We start from the raw sequence: 14,675 nt of genomic DNA, 5'->3' as shown, positions 1-14,675 counted from the left end.
GCGTTTTCCCATCATATAAAGCTTGATCAGACACGGAGGCATGGCGTAGCGCGATCCAACACTTTAAAAGGTTTAAGCAGGGCTTGACATCAACACTCCAGCATTTTTTTTTATTTCATCTTCTTAAATGGAATCAGAATTAAACATTTTGAAATGTGATGCTATAACACTACAATTCCCATAAGCACATGTTTTCTCATTGGTCTGTTTGTTGCTCCTGTGGAGGACACAACTGTGAAGCTTAATGGGGCAAAACCAAGGTGTCAGAAACCCGGAGAGGAGAGAAGAATGCCTGAGGATTAAGCGAAGGACAGGAAGACAAAGAAAAGAAAAGGCCAGTTAATGAGAAAAAGGTTGAGAAAGGTTGTTCGTAGGGAAGTAATCAATTAAGTTAATTAATCTTAAGTGGATAAATCTTATTGATTGATTAACGACTGATTTATAAGAAAAAACTTGAGTTTTCGCTTTAATCAAGATAATTTTTTCGCAACATGAAGGGCTATATAATATTTCACAATGAAATGTTTAGCTATTTATTGTGCCAGTTGTGTTGAATACTGAAAGATTGGACTAATAAATGCTTTCTTACTAATTTTTATGATATAACTAAAAAAGAATCTATCAGGTTACTGAATAAAAAATATTTATAAAATAAGAGAAACATTTATTTCCAGTGTACAGAGGAGGGTATGTCACTCCGACACTGTCAGACTATTTCTTACTTTGTTTTAATTAAGTGAACACTAAGATATTACTCTGTTTTAAGTCTATTCCACCAATCAGAGCTGGAAGAGGCTTTGTGCTGTTAGCGGTGCTTTTAAAGCAGGTTTCTAATTGTTCTCAATGTTTAAACATGGCTACTTATACGTACTATTTATCAACAATCCCATCTAAAGCTCTAATTGCTAGCATGTTTTCTATTATTACAAAAGTGCTGTGATATGGCCTTCACTTTTCTATCATCAAGTTCTCACCTTTCAGGCGCAGCAAGGATGTTACGCTGCTCTGACATGCAGCACGTCTAAATAGGCGCCATTTAGGTGATAACAGAAGGAGTTTCCAGTGTTTATATTTACAAACATTAAGTTCATTCTGCATCTTTGTCCTCAGTAAACAGTGAAAATATCCCAGACTGGACTCTGGTCTCCATGTTTCTGCTTTAGCATCCCTTTTGCTCCACTTTTACTCACAAATACCAGTGAGTGGCACCCTCTAGTGGATGGCAGTAACACTACAACACTGAAAAGAATGTCTTTTTAACTAAACGAATCCTCAGTATTTTATTGTGTAGGACAAATTTGAATCTAATAAACCATTAATTGACAACTATCTCAGAGTTAATTATTTGTTTGCCTTCCGTGTTTGTAAATGGCTCAGAGGAGAACGTAAAATACTTCTGGTCAAACCAAATAAGACCCTTAAACAGAGACTAGTGCATCCTAAAGACAAACCCCCAGACCTAATATGAGCAGAGTGGCGTCTATATCTACATCTAATGGTTTGAAAGGGGCATGAAGGAAGCCATCTAGGTTAAGAAAGAAAAAACAACCTTAAACAGAGGGGGTGAAGTCAGGTTTCAGCTTTCAAAAACGTACAATGCAGCGATAGAGTTAATTCCTTCCTGCTATAAACGTAACCCAATCCACCATACAGGGAAAAAAAACACCTCGTCTGTTTCAGACCAACAATTCCCTCTAACAACCCTCTTTCAGAGACATAGACAGGTATTAAAGGCTAACAAAGAACTCTAGCAACCCCTATTCCTAAGGGCCGGACCAGTTCAGTTTGCATGTTTTCTCAGCCAAAACAAAGTTTTTTCGGTCCACTCTATAAAGCCTCGAACTCAACGCCAATTCTGACACTTTGAATTGAAAAAGTTTCCTGGATGGGAAGCGAAACGTCTTCAAACTTGGAAACAAAGTTCAGTGGATTGTTTTTTTGAAATAACTATGACCTGGATGACTGAGTCTTCGCCAGCACAATGTAAAATACTGCACTGACTTTTTTATTTGAGTTTTCTGAATTATCATGAAGATATTTCTTTCTGCTCTGTGTTGAACTTACTGCTGTAAAGACTAGGGGTGTAAATAATAATTGTTTTGCATCGATGCATCGATCCAACAGCCGACGATCCGATGCATCGACACGTCCGCAAGAGAATCGATTCATGTTTTTTTTTTCCTCCGGTCTATTTTTATCCATTTGCCCCTGGGCGTAATTCTCCTCCCGTGCTGCGGTGGCGCTAAACCTATTTTGCCCTCCTACCTCGCTTCCTGGTTATTCTCTTACAGCAGTGTGTTGCAGTGAGCTTGATGCAGACATTTTTAAATTATGCTCAACATTGAAGCGTGGTCTGTGCTACACGCTGTGGGTCTAGATACGGCCGAGGCGGCGAGGAAGTGGGGGCGAGTTTAGTCCGACGACGGAGGGACATGAGGGCCAAAAAGAGCGGAGATCCAGGTGGAAAAAGGGTCTCAGCGTTCTCGCGCACCTCGCTCTTCTAGCGGGTCAAACTTCACGAGTTTTTTTCCGCAATTTCGGTCATAAAAACAAAACAAGCCGGCCTCCTGTCTGCGGCACTGTTTGCGGTCAGCTACAATTTGAGAGAGGAGCAGCGGAGCGTCTGTGGAGGGGGCGGGACGTCTGGAGCCGAGGTATTGCATTGGACTCATTGCACTGATTGTGATCAGTATTTTTTGATGCAAAGCCTTTCAGAATCTATAACGCAGGGGTATTATTATTTTTCATTTAATGAGGTTTTAAAAGGAATAGGTGGAGTACAACTTTTCTACTTGTATTATTTGCTGTTGTTTCTCAAAAAAATGCATAACTATATTACAGCTTTCATTGATTTATTTCAAATTTGAAACATTGTCTAGCCTGTAAGGTAAAAAAAAAAGAACCAATTAATCGATTGAATCGTATCGTGGTGTATTCTTGCGTATCGAAAATAATTGAATCGTTGGGTCAGGAAATCGATACTGAATCGAATCGACATGATGGATGTGATTTACACCCCTAGTCAATACCTGCTTAAACGGGCAATATCTCATTTTCATTTTCTTGCCCATATTAAGTTTTTTTTTAAATAAATATTTCAGTTCAAATGTTCAAAAAGAAAAAACACATTTTATTATTTTCGCATAAAAGGAGCCAAACATAGAATCTAACCATACTTGGAAATGACCTATAGAACATATGAAACATTCGATGGAGTTTTTATGAGTGTTTACAGACTCATTTACATTTCAGAACATCGTAAATCTAATTAAAACTTCAGCACGACAGAGTCAGCTTTAATCATATTAAACGTCATTTCCCAACAATTAAATTGGGTCAAGTGATGAGTGGGTAGTAAATTTAGAAAACCAGAGGCTTTTTTTTTTTTAAACAACAAAAAAACAAAAACAAAAAAAGAAAACCAGAGGCTGTTTAAAAAAAAAAAAAAAAAAGAAAATCTGAGGCTGGTTAATAAAAACGTTAATGTCAAGCCCTGAATTGCAGAGATGAGACGGTTTGTATTAAATACTTTTAAATGCAACACTTTCGAAAACTCTGTGACATATTTATCAGAGGGGTGTATTATTTTGCTTTCATGCACATTTTTTTTTTTTTTAACAGACACCAGTCAGCTGTTTAGGCAAAAAACAAACAAAAAAAAGCAGATTTTTTCTGCAAACTCTACTGTCAGATAGGCGAAGTTAGCACTGACAACATCGAGGCAATAAAAATATGATGGTTAAGATCTGGAAGCAGCTTTTCTTCTTTTCCTCTCTTCTCTCTCTCTATATTGGAGCCACTGGCAGATATGCACCATAATGTGGAGGACTTGCTCAGTCACATCACACAGATTAGCAGACGAATGACGTTTTTACACCGCGGCACGTTTTATGAGAAGCAGGACACTGAAGATGCCGGTGCATAGCCAGAACATTTACGCGCTTTAGTTTTTAGGAGATTGAAAAAAAACTGAAATGGAGGAAATACTGGAAATGTAAGACTGGTAGAAATGAAAAAAATAAATAATGAGATTCTTTAGATTTTTTTATAGACCTGTTTTTAAATAAGATACCTGATAAATAAGTTGAAACATTCTTGAGGCTAAACCAGGACGAAAAAACAAAAAAAAAAAGCGACAAGTGTTATCAATGAATCCCACTTAATGAAAGCTGAAGTAAAGGTCCTTGTCGTGTGCGCGTCGACAGCCGCGGTGCGCCCGGATTCTCAGCCCGACACCACGCAGCAGAGCCCCGGGAAGCGCCTCTTCCTCTGCTGGATCAGCGGCTGGGGAGTCAGGTTTAACAAGCTGCTGTCATCTGCAACAGAAAACAGACATCTTTGTTCCAATCAGAGATTCATAAAAACCTGCTGCTGCGAAGAGGCTGATTAACAGCATGGAGGTTTAAAGATTAGCAGCATAAAGATCAGACTATGAAGTTAAGATTTTATCTAATTAAATTCATTTATAATTATAGTAAAAAAAAAAGCTCAAAACCAACCTGGACATGCCGTGAAATGGCACCCCTACCATTTACTACTATGGAGTAAATGGTAGGGGTGTAAATAATAATCGTTTTGTATCGATGCATCGATCCAACAGCCGACGATCCGATGCATCGACACGTCCGCAAGAGAATCGATTCATGTTTTTTTTTTTCCTCCGGTCTATTTTTATCCATTTGCTCCTGGGCGTAATTCTCCCTCCCGTGCTGCGGTGGCGCTAAACCTATTTTGCCCTCCTACCTCGCTTCCTGGTTATACTCTTACAGCAGTGTGTTGCAGTGAGCTTGACACAGACATTTTTAAATTATGTTCAATATTGAAGCGTGGTCTGTGCTACACGCTGTGGGTCTAGATACGGCTGAGGCGGCGAGGAAGTGGGGGCGAGTTTAGTCCGACGACGGAGGGACATGAGGGCCAAAAAGAGCGGAGATCCAGGTGGAAAAAGGGTCTCAGCGTTCTCGCGCACCTCGCTCTTCTAGCGGGTCAAACTTCTAGAGTTGTTTTCCGCAATTTCGGTCATAAAAGCAAAACAAGCCGGCAGGGGTATTATTAATTTTCAGTAAATGAGGTTTTAATAGGAATAGATTGAGTGCAACTTTTCTACTTCTGTTATTTGCTGTTGTTTCTAAAAAAAAAATGCATAATGATATTACAGCTTTCATTGATTTATTTCAAATTTAAAACATTGTCTAGCCTGTAAGGTGTAAAAAAAAAAAAAATGAACCAATTAATCGAATCTAATTGTATCGTGGTGTATTCTTGCGTATCAAAAATAATCGACTCATTGGATCAGGAAATCGTGACGAGAATTCTACTGTTTATGCTCTAAAGACATTCTAAATGACTTTGTTTCGAGTAAATTCTGGATGCTACCCACTCAGGACACTTGGAATACATTGGACGAGCAGTATGGAGGAATATTGACACGTTTTTTGTGGACTTTTATGGACCTTTCTGCCTCGGGCACCATAGACCTCCATTATTTGAATGTCAGCAGACAGCAAGAAGCCTCCCAGATCTCCAGATGCATTTGAGATATCAAAAAAGTACTCCAGAGTGTTGTTCAGCATGGGGGTGAGTAGAAAATGAAGGCTAATCATGTTTTGGGTGTACTATTCCTTTAGCTAAAGGAAATCATCAGAAGCAAGCAAGTGTTCTTCAAACTGCAAACGTGAATTATCTATGCGATGCTACAATGTTAGATTCAGAAAAAGATGTTGAAATGTCTAAAAGGTCGGACACATGCGAGAGCGTATCGGGAGATGGAGACCAACAAGACCTCCCTCATCCTTGGCCCTATCTCAAAGAATTTTTTAAAATAGTCGAAAAATTTAACTTTCAACTCATATAGTGGAATCTGGTTGTTTTTTTAAAGGTTACTTTATACTTTTATACTTTCAGTAGTTTTTGGAGCACATACTTTTTCACTTTTACTTGAGTAAAGAGGTCAAGATGATACTTCAACTTTTATCAGAGTGTTTTTAAACTGCAGTATCTATACTTCTACTGAAGTAACAAATGTGTGTAGTTTTGACACCTCTGATTTTACATGTGGTAGATGTGGAACACCTTTGATTTTCACATGTGAACGTATCAGATAGAAAACATCCACACTGGACGCAAAGATCCTTTATCTGTCGATGAAGCTCATGATGGCTGCAGGCTTCATGCAGAACACACCTTGGTTTTTCAGCGGCAATGGCATCGTCTCCCTGAGTTTGCTGAGTAGGTTTCGCATCTCTTTCATGTCTCTGCAGAAGGAATGAAAAATGACACGAAACAGAATGATTCACACTGTAAAAAAAAACTATAGATGAAGAAAAAGCAAAGGACCAGAAAAGGCACCTTTCTATGTTCTCAATGTCGATTCCCACCAGCCACGCCTCCTGAGGGTAATCGATGGGAGACGAGGATCTGTCCTCCAGGATGGGGACATCAGAGCTCTCGTCCATCCTGAAGTCGACTCTCGGCTCCTGGTCTGTTCCTGCTGGACCAAAACTCAACACTTAATTAAAGCAAAACAAACTTTAGACATGTTAATGTCCTGCTTTGTCAGGATTCTAGACTGTAAATTAAACGCAAAACATTTAAGGGAATGAAAACTCTGGCTTAAAGTATTTTTTTTTAGGTTTTTAGAAATTAAAATCCCCCCAAAAAAGGTAAAGTTTCTAAAGATCTTTTAATTGTAAATATTATAAAAAAAAATAACAGCTCTTTGCTGCCCTCTGCTGGTCATTGAAGGTAGGTTTAAATAGGAAAAGCTTGATAAAATTCAGTATTCAGTATTTAATCTGCTGCATATTAGGATTATCACCGCGGAAAAATATGCTTTTCGAATAATCTGAGGCTGAATATTTATCAGAACTTCCCTTTACTTTTTCCTCCATCTACAGAGTTAAAAAAAAACCACAGACTCCATCCAGCCATTATTAACTGAGTCACAGATGGAGCAGTAATGGAGGCGCTGCCATGTGGAAAATCTAAGTACACCCTGACTGCTTTCACTGGTGTTTGAAAGTTTCATCCATCAGAACCGTGTTTGCATCTTTGTAAAGGCAGATGTTTGGATGTTTGCTAATCTGGGGCAAGCGGGTTGGCGTAAGTTGATTTGAAAGGCAGCAAGACATTAGAAAAAAGTAAACGTTGCTTTTATTCACAAGAGTAAACAATTTAAAGTAGCTGAAAGTCCTCTTTTCAGGGTTCGTATGGGTGCTGGAAATCCTTGAAAATGCTTGCATTTTGACGTTGTGTTTTCAAGGTTTGAAAAGTGCTTATATTTTGGAGGAAATTCTTGAAATTGTAACTATTTCTTTCGCAACAAATACCTATCTAACTGAATCGCGTGTTTATTAAATGGAGAAATAAAATGTTGGAGAGCCCGAAAATGAAACCTGCTCTCTTATGTGTGACTGCGATCTGCCAGTCTATTTCCATGTGTGACTCCGCCCCCATGAAACCACTACTGCACCATGCCGGGAGGTTGTCGTTTCAATGAAAGTTGGCTGGAAGATGAAAAACACAAATTATGGATTAAACGGGGACAAACCCCACGAGTTGCCTCTTGTAAAGTCTGCAAAAAAGATGTGCAGCTTTTTCACAATGGGCGAGTCTGCGCTGTCGAGTCACATGAAGAGTAAGTCATAGACTTTTTAAGTAAGCCAACTGAAGTAGCCTAGCACACGTTAACGTTAGCGCCTATTTATTTAAGCTAGTAACTGCTAGCTAGGAATTCACAGGCTAAGTTACATAGTGACTGAGAGTACGGTGTGATAATGTAATGTTAGTATTAGGGATTCACGATATAATCGGCCCCCTATCGGTATCGACCTTAAAAGTGAATATCGCACATCGGTCACCCCACCGATATTTAACCCGATATTTGATCAGCTTCTGAGTTTCTAAAGTCTAAAAAAAAAATAAAAATAAATACTACTTCTTCTTCTTCCTCAAAAACTTCTTTTTTACAGACTTAAAAACTTTTAAAGACGAGGGAAAAATATTGATACATTAAAATATCACAATATCTTCATATGCTGATATATTGCCATTTAAAAACACCATATCAATCTCTTTTACTAATGAAATATTGCTATATGTCATCTTTATGCTACGAAATCCCCCGAAAACTCACGAAATGTTGCCATATTTTTATATGTTGATATATTGACGCGGTATCGATCTATTTTACTAACAAAATCTCACAAGAATTTCCAAATATCATGAGAGTTTGTAACAGAACGATGAAATTTCAAGAGATTTTGAAAGTAAAATAGATCGATACCGCGTTTTTAAACATCTATTTCATATCAGCATATGAAAATATATTTGAGTATATTATTATTCAAAGTGTCAGAAATGGATAACAAAGCTGCTATTTTCAATGACTACTTATTTTTTGTCCAGCTTTAACATCAGTATCGATATCGGTTATCGGCTACATGAGTTTTAAAATATCGGCATATCGGATATCGGCCAAAATCCCAATATCGTGCATCCCTAGTTAGTATTGCAGTGTTTCCCGCAGAACTATCTTGGCGAGGCGACCGCCTCACCAAACTCACGCTACCGCCTCGCCAACGTTCCAAAAAAACAAAAAAAAAGTTTTAATTCATTGCCAGGCCCAGACCTTAAAGCTACAGTGTGTAATTTTCAGCGACATCTAACGTCCAGACTGCAGATTGCAGCAACATGAACGTCTCCCCCCCACCGCTTCTCCCCCCCAACAGTACGGCGAGCGTTACGGGACAAAATGTCTTCCACGACGTCCGCATCACCTACCTTCTCAAGTGATGAGGTTTGTTTACATAGATAATTTTACAGATAGTATTTCATTAGTCTGTGTAGGGTATAGATTTCATGTAGACTTTAGATAATAAATATACCCGTTATTTTTTCTACGTCGTTGTGACGTTTTGGTGAGCTGCTTTGCATGGTGATATAAACAGACGAAGTAATTGTAGTCATTAGTTTAACAGCAAGATTGTGTTCGCTGGAAGAATATATATTCCCCGTTTACAGAGTCCAAGTCTTGTTTGTGGCACGGGGGTTACAAGGCGAGGAAGAGGGAGAGGAAGAGGGCGAGGAAGAGGGCGAGGAAGAGGGAGAGGAAGAGGGCAGAGAGGCCGGGGTGGGCGTGTAGCCAGGGCCAGCGGGGTGAATAGAGCAGAGGAGGAAAGGCTTGAAGATCTCCAAAGGAGCCGGAGAGAAGTAACGGAGGTATATATCCAGAAAATTATTTTACAGAAAATTACTGAATCATTACCTGTGAAACGTCAGGGACGTTGCTGAATAAGTATACTGGAGAGTAACAGCATCATCACGCAGCATGTTATTGTTTTAGACAGGTCTGAGCATCCTGTACTCCAAAAACTGCAGTGATATTAGACAATTGTGTGTGTAGGATTAATTACCTGTCCAAGAGAAAACTGGCAACTTGAGCGTCACTTTGAAAACCTTTTTCCTCCATGTTGATCCGTGTTTTTTGTCGTTTCTTGTCACGCTTGCGTTTATTCTCGTCGTGTTTCCGCTTCTCAGATGACGGGGCTTTTCGTTGTGATACAGAGTAGGCATGATCCTCCATTCGTCTGATATTTGGCCGCACAGTGCCAAACAGTTTGCAAAGTCACTCACGCCTGCCGCCTTGTTCACCTTTCTTGTTACTGAGGCGCAGTATACCTGCTTCTTCTTCTTCTTTGGTTTCAGGCAGACTAAACGCTTCTCAGGCATAATACTGCCATCTACTGTTCAGTACCGTCTCAGTTAATCTCTCTCAACTTGCCGTAGTTATTTTCGAGCGTAATGGGAGATCTCGCAATCGCTGGTTTGTTGGCTCTGCGCTGCCGTAGCGCAAAGATGTCTGCCTCCATGGCTGCGAGACCCGCTCCTATGTAATTATAAATAACGAATTCTAAGACAACGCAAATAATAAGGTTAAAAGGCTGAGCTCATAGGTGATGATAAATAACATAGTTATGTATAATATATTCAATTTCTGACTTTATATCCCTGTAATTATTACACACTGTAGCTTTAAAACAGCATCGATAACTCTACGGCTGATAATACTGAATTGCGACACCCTCTGGTTGGTTATATTACTACGCCATGGCAGAGGAGTCATTTTCTTTGATCATCCGAGGAGACGTGTGGGAGGAAAAAAACGTCTTTGTCGTCTTCATCATCGGTGGAATGAGCTGAATCTGATTGACTGTCTAACTCAAAGACGGATGTTTGTATTTTTATATTTTCAATAAATGAATTGAAAGTGAAGGGAACCTGTTGAGTGATTTTGTTCGAGGTAACAGTTTTTACATCGTCTCAGGCAGGTTAGATATCAAGCAACGTCTACTTAGACTCTGATACATTTGAAAACTTAAAACTTGTGTTTTGCTTAAATATCTGATCCTTCTGCTAACACAATTTTGGTTGTTTATAGCATCTCTTTTAATGCGATAAAAACAATAATTTAATAATAATAATAATTTAATAATAATAATTTAATAATTTTGACTACTGGTATGTATTGGTATGTAATTTATGGTGTGTAAGGTGCTGGAAAAAGTTTTAAAATGGATCTTGAATGTGCTTGAAAAGTGCTTGATTTTGACTTTGGAAAAGGTGTACGAACCCTGTCTTTTATTCTCCCAGAAAAAAAGAAGAGATAAAATAACTTATACCAATGAAGCACGGTAGTGGAGGGTGGATGATTTGGGCTTATTTTGAAGGACTTTGAACAAGCCTTTCATCAGCAGATCAATGATCCCAAAGTAATCGCCTAGGATACGACGGTCCAATCAAAGTCCAGACATCAGCCTCATGTAAAAGCTTTAAAAAGCTTTGAAAAACCAAATATCTTCAAACTTCCATTAGTGGGACCTTTGGCTGAATCTCTTTTTTTATATGCAGATTCTGTTTTGCTTCAATAAATCATGCCAGAGTGAAAACTGATCAGTTTCTGAACATAATTTTTGTGATATTCTAACAGATAAAACCATAGATAAATCGAGAACTATATATATATATCGTCTCTCTAAAGCTAAAAAAAAAAACAGGAAAGGTGTAAAGATAAAAGAGAGGATCTGTTTTTTCTTTGTGGACAGGTACTTTTTCTGTGAAGCTGCAGCACCCCCAGCAGGCACATGGACTTGAGCATCTCCGTTATGAACATCTCCAGGCAGCACTGCAGCTGGATGAAGAGACGGCAGATTTCAGGATGGATCTCTCCGTCCTCCGGCCTGCGATGATGGGAGAAAGACGGATGGAGGTGGAGGAGGAGATTCAGGCACACAGAGATGAAGGGCACATTATGAATGATTACAGCGCTAGATTTAGACTGGCTAATGTTTCCCTGCAGGCTCATATTTCATTTCTGCACAGATCGGTGCCCTTGATTCAGGCTTTTAACTGTAATACAGGAGGAAGGGAAAGAAAAGTTCTGCACACACTGATCAAAAACAGTATTTTTACAGATATTTCTCAATGCATTTTTTGTTTCTTGCTGTATAGATGTTTTTTTTCTATTGCATGCAATTTTAGTAGAGAAATATCCAGAAATCAACACAAATACACACATAAATGGTCAAATATAACACTATGACATTTTATTACAGTGTTATGAATGTTATAAAAGCTGGAGAAGCAATAATATGAATGATTGATATGATGTGAGATGCTGTGGAGTCTGGTTACCCTGATCCAGAGATGATGGCCAGGTCCTGGTGCGCAGCCCGGGCCATGGAGCAGCCTTTGGAGCGGGTTTGGTGCATCTGAGCCCGCAGTGCCTGACAGTCCACAGAGATCTCCCCCACAGATATCACCTGCTCCCGGTACAGAGCCACCAAGGTGTTGAATTCCTGAACAGTCTGAGCGAAAACAAACCAAACCGCAGCCAGTTTTTATCCATAAATCATTACCAGACCCTATTTTTTTCTACCCACCATCCTGCTGTCGTCCACGGCCGCCTCCGTGCTCTCCCGCCGCTCCGGCTCCGCCTGCGCCCCTTTGCTGATGGGGAAGATGCTCCCTGCGGATCTCGGGCGCTTTTTCCGGCCGTACGGTGCAGAACACATGCATGCAGCCCCTCCGCCGGAGCCCACCCAATGAGAGGAAACCCTAAAATACAGAAATGTCAAACCTGACACCCCCCCACCCACCCCCCTCCGGTCCGACAGGAAAAATGACTCAGCTCAGACGGTCCCCTCCCCCCGGCTGTTAGCGCTGAGTTCCCGGGGAAACAGGAGCTTGTGTCCGGCGGTAGGGAGCCGCAGCAGCCGCCTCTGCATCCCAGCCGACAGGAGAGTCACCTTCAGCCGCCTCTGAAGGCCGACAGGGAGGCTGCTCCGTCTTCCGCCTCTGCCTCACGTGTGAGGGAGCCAACGGCAAAACAAGTCGTCACCCTCCGAATGAAAATTAACCGTTTATGGGAGACCAGACGGTGCAGCCATTTAGATTAAAATAAATAAATAAAAAATAAAATACACGAAAGAAACAGACTTTTGTATTTATTTATTTTAATTATTTATTTTTTCCAGTCTGACCTTGGGGCACTGGAAATATTAACTATATCAATTAATTAAACATTTCAGACTTTTTGGATAATTTGGATACGGTTTAAAACAAAAATGGTAAAAAATAAATAAATAAATGAATAAATAATAATTAAAAAAATAAAATACATGAAAGAAACAGACTTTATTTATTTTTTTATTTACCATTTTTGTTTTAAACCATTTATCCAAATTATCCACAAAAAAAAAAGTCTGAAATATTTAATTAATTGAAATAGTTCATGTTTCCAGTGCACCAAGGTCAGACTGGAAAAGTTCAGAATGAAAACTTCTTTAATTATGAAATTATTACGTAGCGTTGAACGTGAGCGGTTCCAGAAAGGGGCCAGTGCCGCCTGTAGACCATGGCCACAGGGGCGGAGCTAGATTGGGGTAACCAATCTGTTAAAGCTACAGTGTGTAATTTTCAGCGACATCTAGCGTCCAGACTGCAGACCGCAGCAACATGAACATCTCCCCCCCACCGCTTCTCCCCCCCAACAGTACGGCGAGCGTTACGGGACAAAATGTCTTCCACGACGTCCGCATCACCTACCTTCTCAAGTGATGAGGTTTGTTTACATAAATAATTTTAACCCTCTATGGCATGAATTTTTATTTTATGAGGGAAAAAATATTTCACCCTAGTTTTGGGAGCTTGAGGGGGTCTTTATAAAATATCAATCAGAAAATGTGCTCCATCCTGCCCCCCCACCAGATTTTGGTTTGTTGTCTCAGGGCAACAATATGCTATGAGGGTACTAAAACGCCAAGGTTTTCTTTAAGTGGAATGATGAACAAACAAGCAATAAATACATTAGAAGAAGTTTTATTTCAAGTTTTATTTCAATTTCAACAAGTTTCCTTTCAACAAACAGCCACAAATGGTTTATTAATTAGTGCATTAGAGATTAGCTGCAGTGTGTTTATGTTTCTAAATACATGTTCCTGTGGGGTACTGAATGGCTCTGTGTTTCTCTTTTTTTACAAAGTACAGTTTGTGTTATTCTGTATGGAACCTCATGAAACAGTTGCTGGTGGATGTGAAACAAAGGTGGGCGTCACATTTTTGGCACTTGGCTTTAGGTGTACCTGTGCATCTTGGTACCTTCCATCTCCCTTTCTTTTCATCCATGACCATCCAGTGGGCTGTGGCATCCAGACGCACATTAGGGACTGGGATAGGTGTAGTGGGTCCTCTTCTCCTCTTCTCTTCGTACTCCCCAGCAATTGTGGAACTGGGACGACCTCTCTTGCGCTCCAGATTCTTGCCACTTTTGCACAAGCTTTCTACAATATACAACTTGAATGTATAAAGCCTCATCTCATAGGAATGAGCCTAACCACTTGATCATGTTCCTTACGCCCATAAAATCTTTGTGCATCCATTTCCTGTGATTAATAGTAGATAGTACAGAAAAAAAATTATAATGTTGATAACTACACATCCCTACACATCTCCATCCATGAGCATGTTATAGTTCACACAAAAGTGGTCTAACTGCACAATGTTGCCCTGAGGCAACGAATGAAAAACTGCCATTTTAGTATATAAATGAAGACAAAAGGTGTCTTTACTCAATGAAATATGCTTTTTTACTTATTCATGCACATCACAGATATTATTTATACAAAATTATTTAAATTTAAACATGTAAAAAAGTGAAATTTATCTTACCTTCTGCTAGCGGTGTGTCCAAGTCAGCTGCGGTCCAAAAAAGGATTGTTTCACTCCAAGACAAAGGTCAAAGCCACGCCTAGCCCAAATTTCATTGGTCACAGACATATCATCAGACTTTTAATGTGATGTTTTACTTAAAAAAATGTTAAGGGGCGGTGTGTGGGCCAAAATAGTGGTTTGTTGCCTGAGGGCAACAGAATGCCATAGAGGGTTAATACTGCCATCTATTGTTCAGTACCGTCTCAGTTCATCTCTCTTAACTTGCCGTAGTTACTTTCGAGCGTAATGGGCGATCTCGCAATCGCTAGTTTGTTGGCTCTGCGCTGCCGTAGCGCAAAGATGTCTGCCTCCATGGCTGCGAGACCCGCTCCTATGTAATTATAAATAATGAATTCTAAGGCAACGCAAATATTAAGGTTAAGAGGCTGAGCTCGTAGATGATGATA

The 14,675-nt window shown here is 39.7% G+C and overlaps 1 protein-coding gene across 1 annotated transcript in view; it reads right to left on the bottom strand.

The window, feature by feature from the left end:
- The window catches only part of c6 (complement component 6), a 37,466-nt gene extending 25,364 nt beyond the window's left edge, over window positions 1-12,102 (bottom strand). Inside the window, exons 1-4 of the mRNA XM_038280654.1 lie at window positions 11,940-12,102; window positions 11,692-11,864; window positions 11,107-11,237; window positions 6,349-6,490 (exon numbers count right to left, since the gene is read on the bottom strand). Of these exons, the coding sequence (XP_038136582.1) occupies window positions 6,349-6,490; window positions 11,107-11,237; window positions 11,692-11,864; window positions 11,940-12,071 (578 nt within the window). The 5' untranslated portion in view covers window positions 12,072-12,102. The remainder of the gene's footprint in view (window positions 1-6,348; window positions 6,491-11,106; window positions 11,238-11,691; window positions 11,865-11,939) is intronic.
- Between the last annotated feature and the right edge of the window lie 2,573 nt (window positions 12,103-14,675).

Source organism: Cyprinodon tularosa, unplaced genomic scaffold (genome assembly GCF_016077235.1).
Source record: "Cyprinodon tularosa strain WSP-4 unplaced genomic scaffold, ASM1607723v1 ctg162, whole genome shotgun sequence".
Classification (NCBI taxonomy): Eukaryota; Metazoa; Chordata; class Actinopteri; order Cyprinodontiformes; family Cyprinodontidae; genus Cyprinodon; species Cyprinodon tularosa.
Note: the sequence above shows the minus strand (reverse complement) of the source record. Positions and strands in the feature narration are given on the sequence as shown.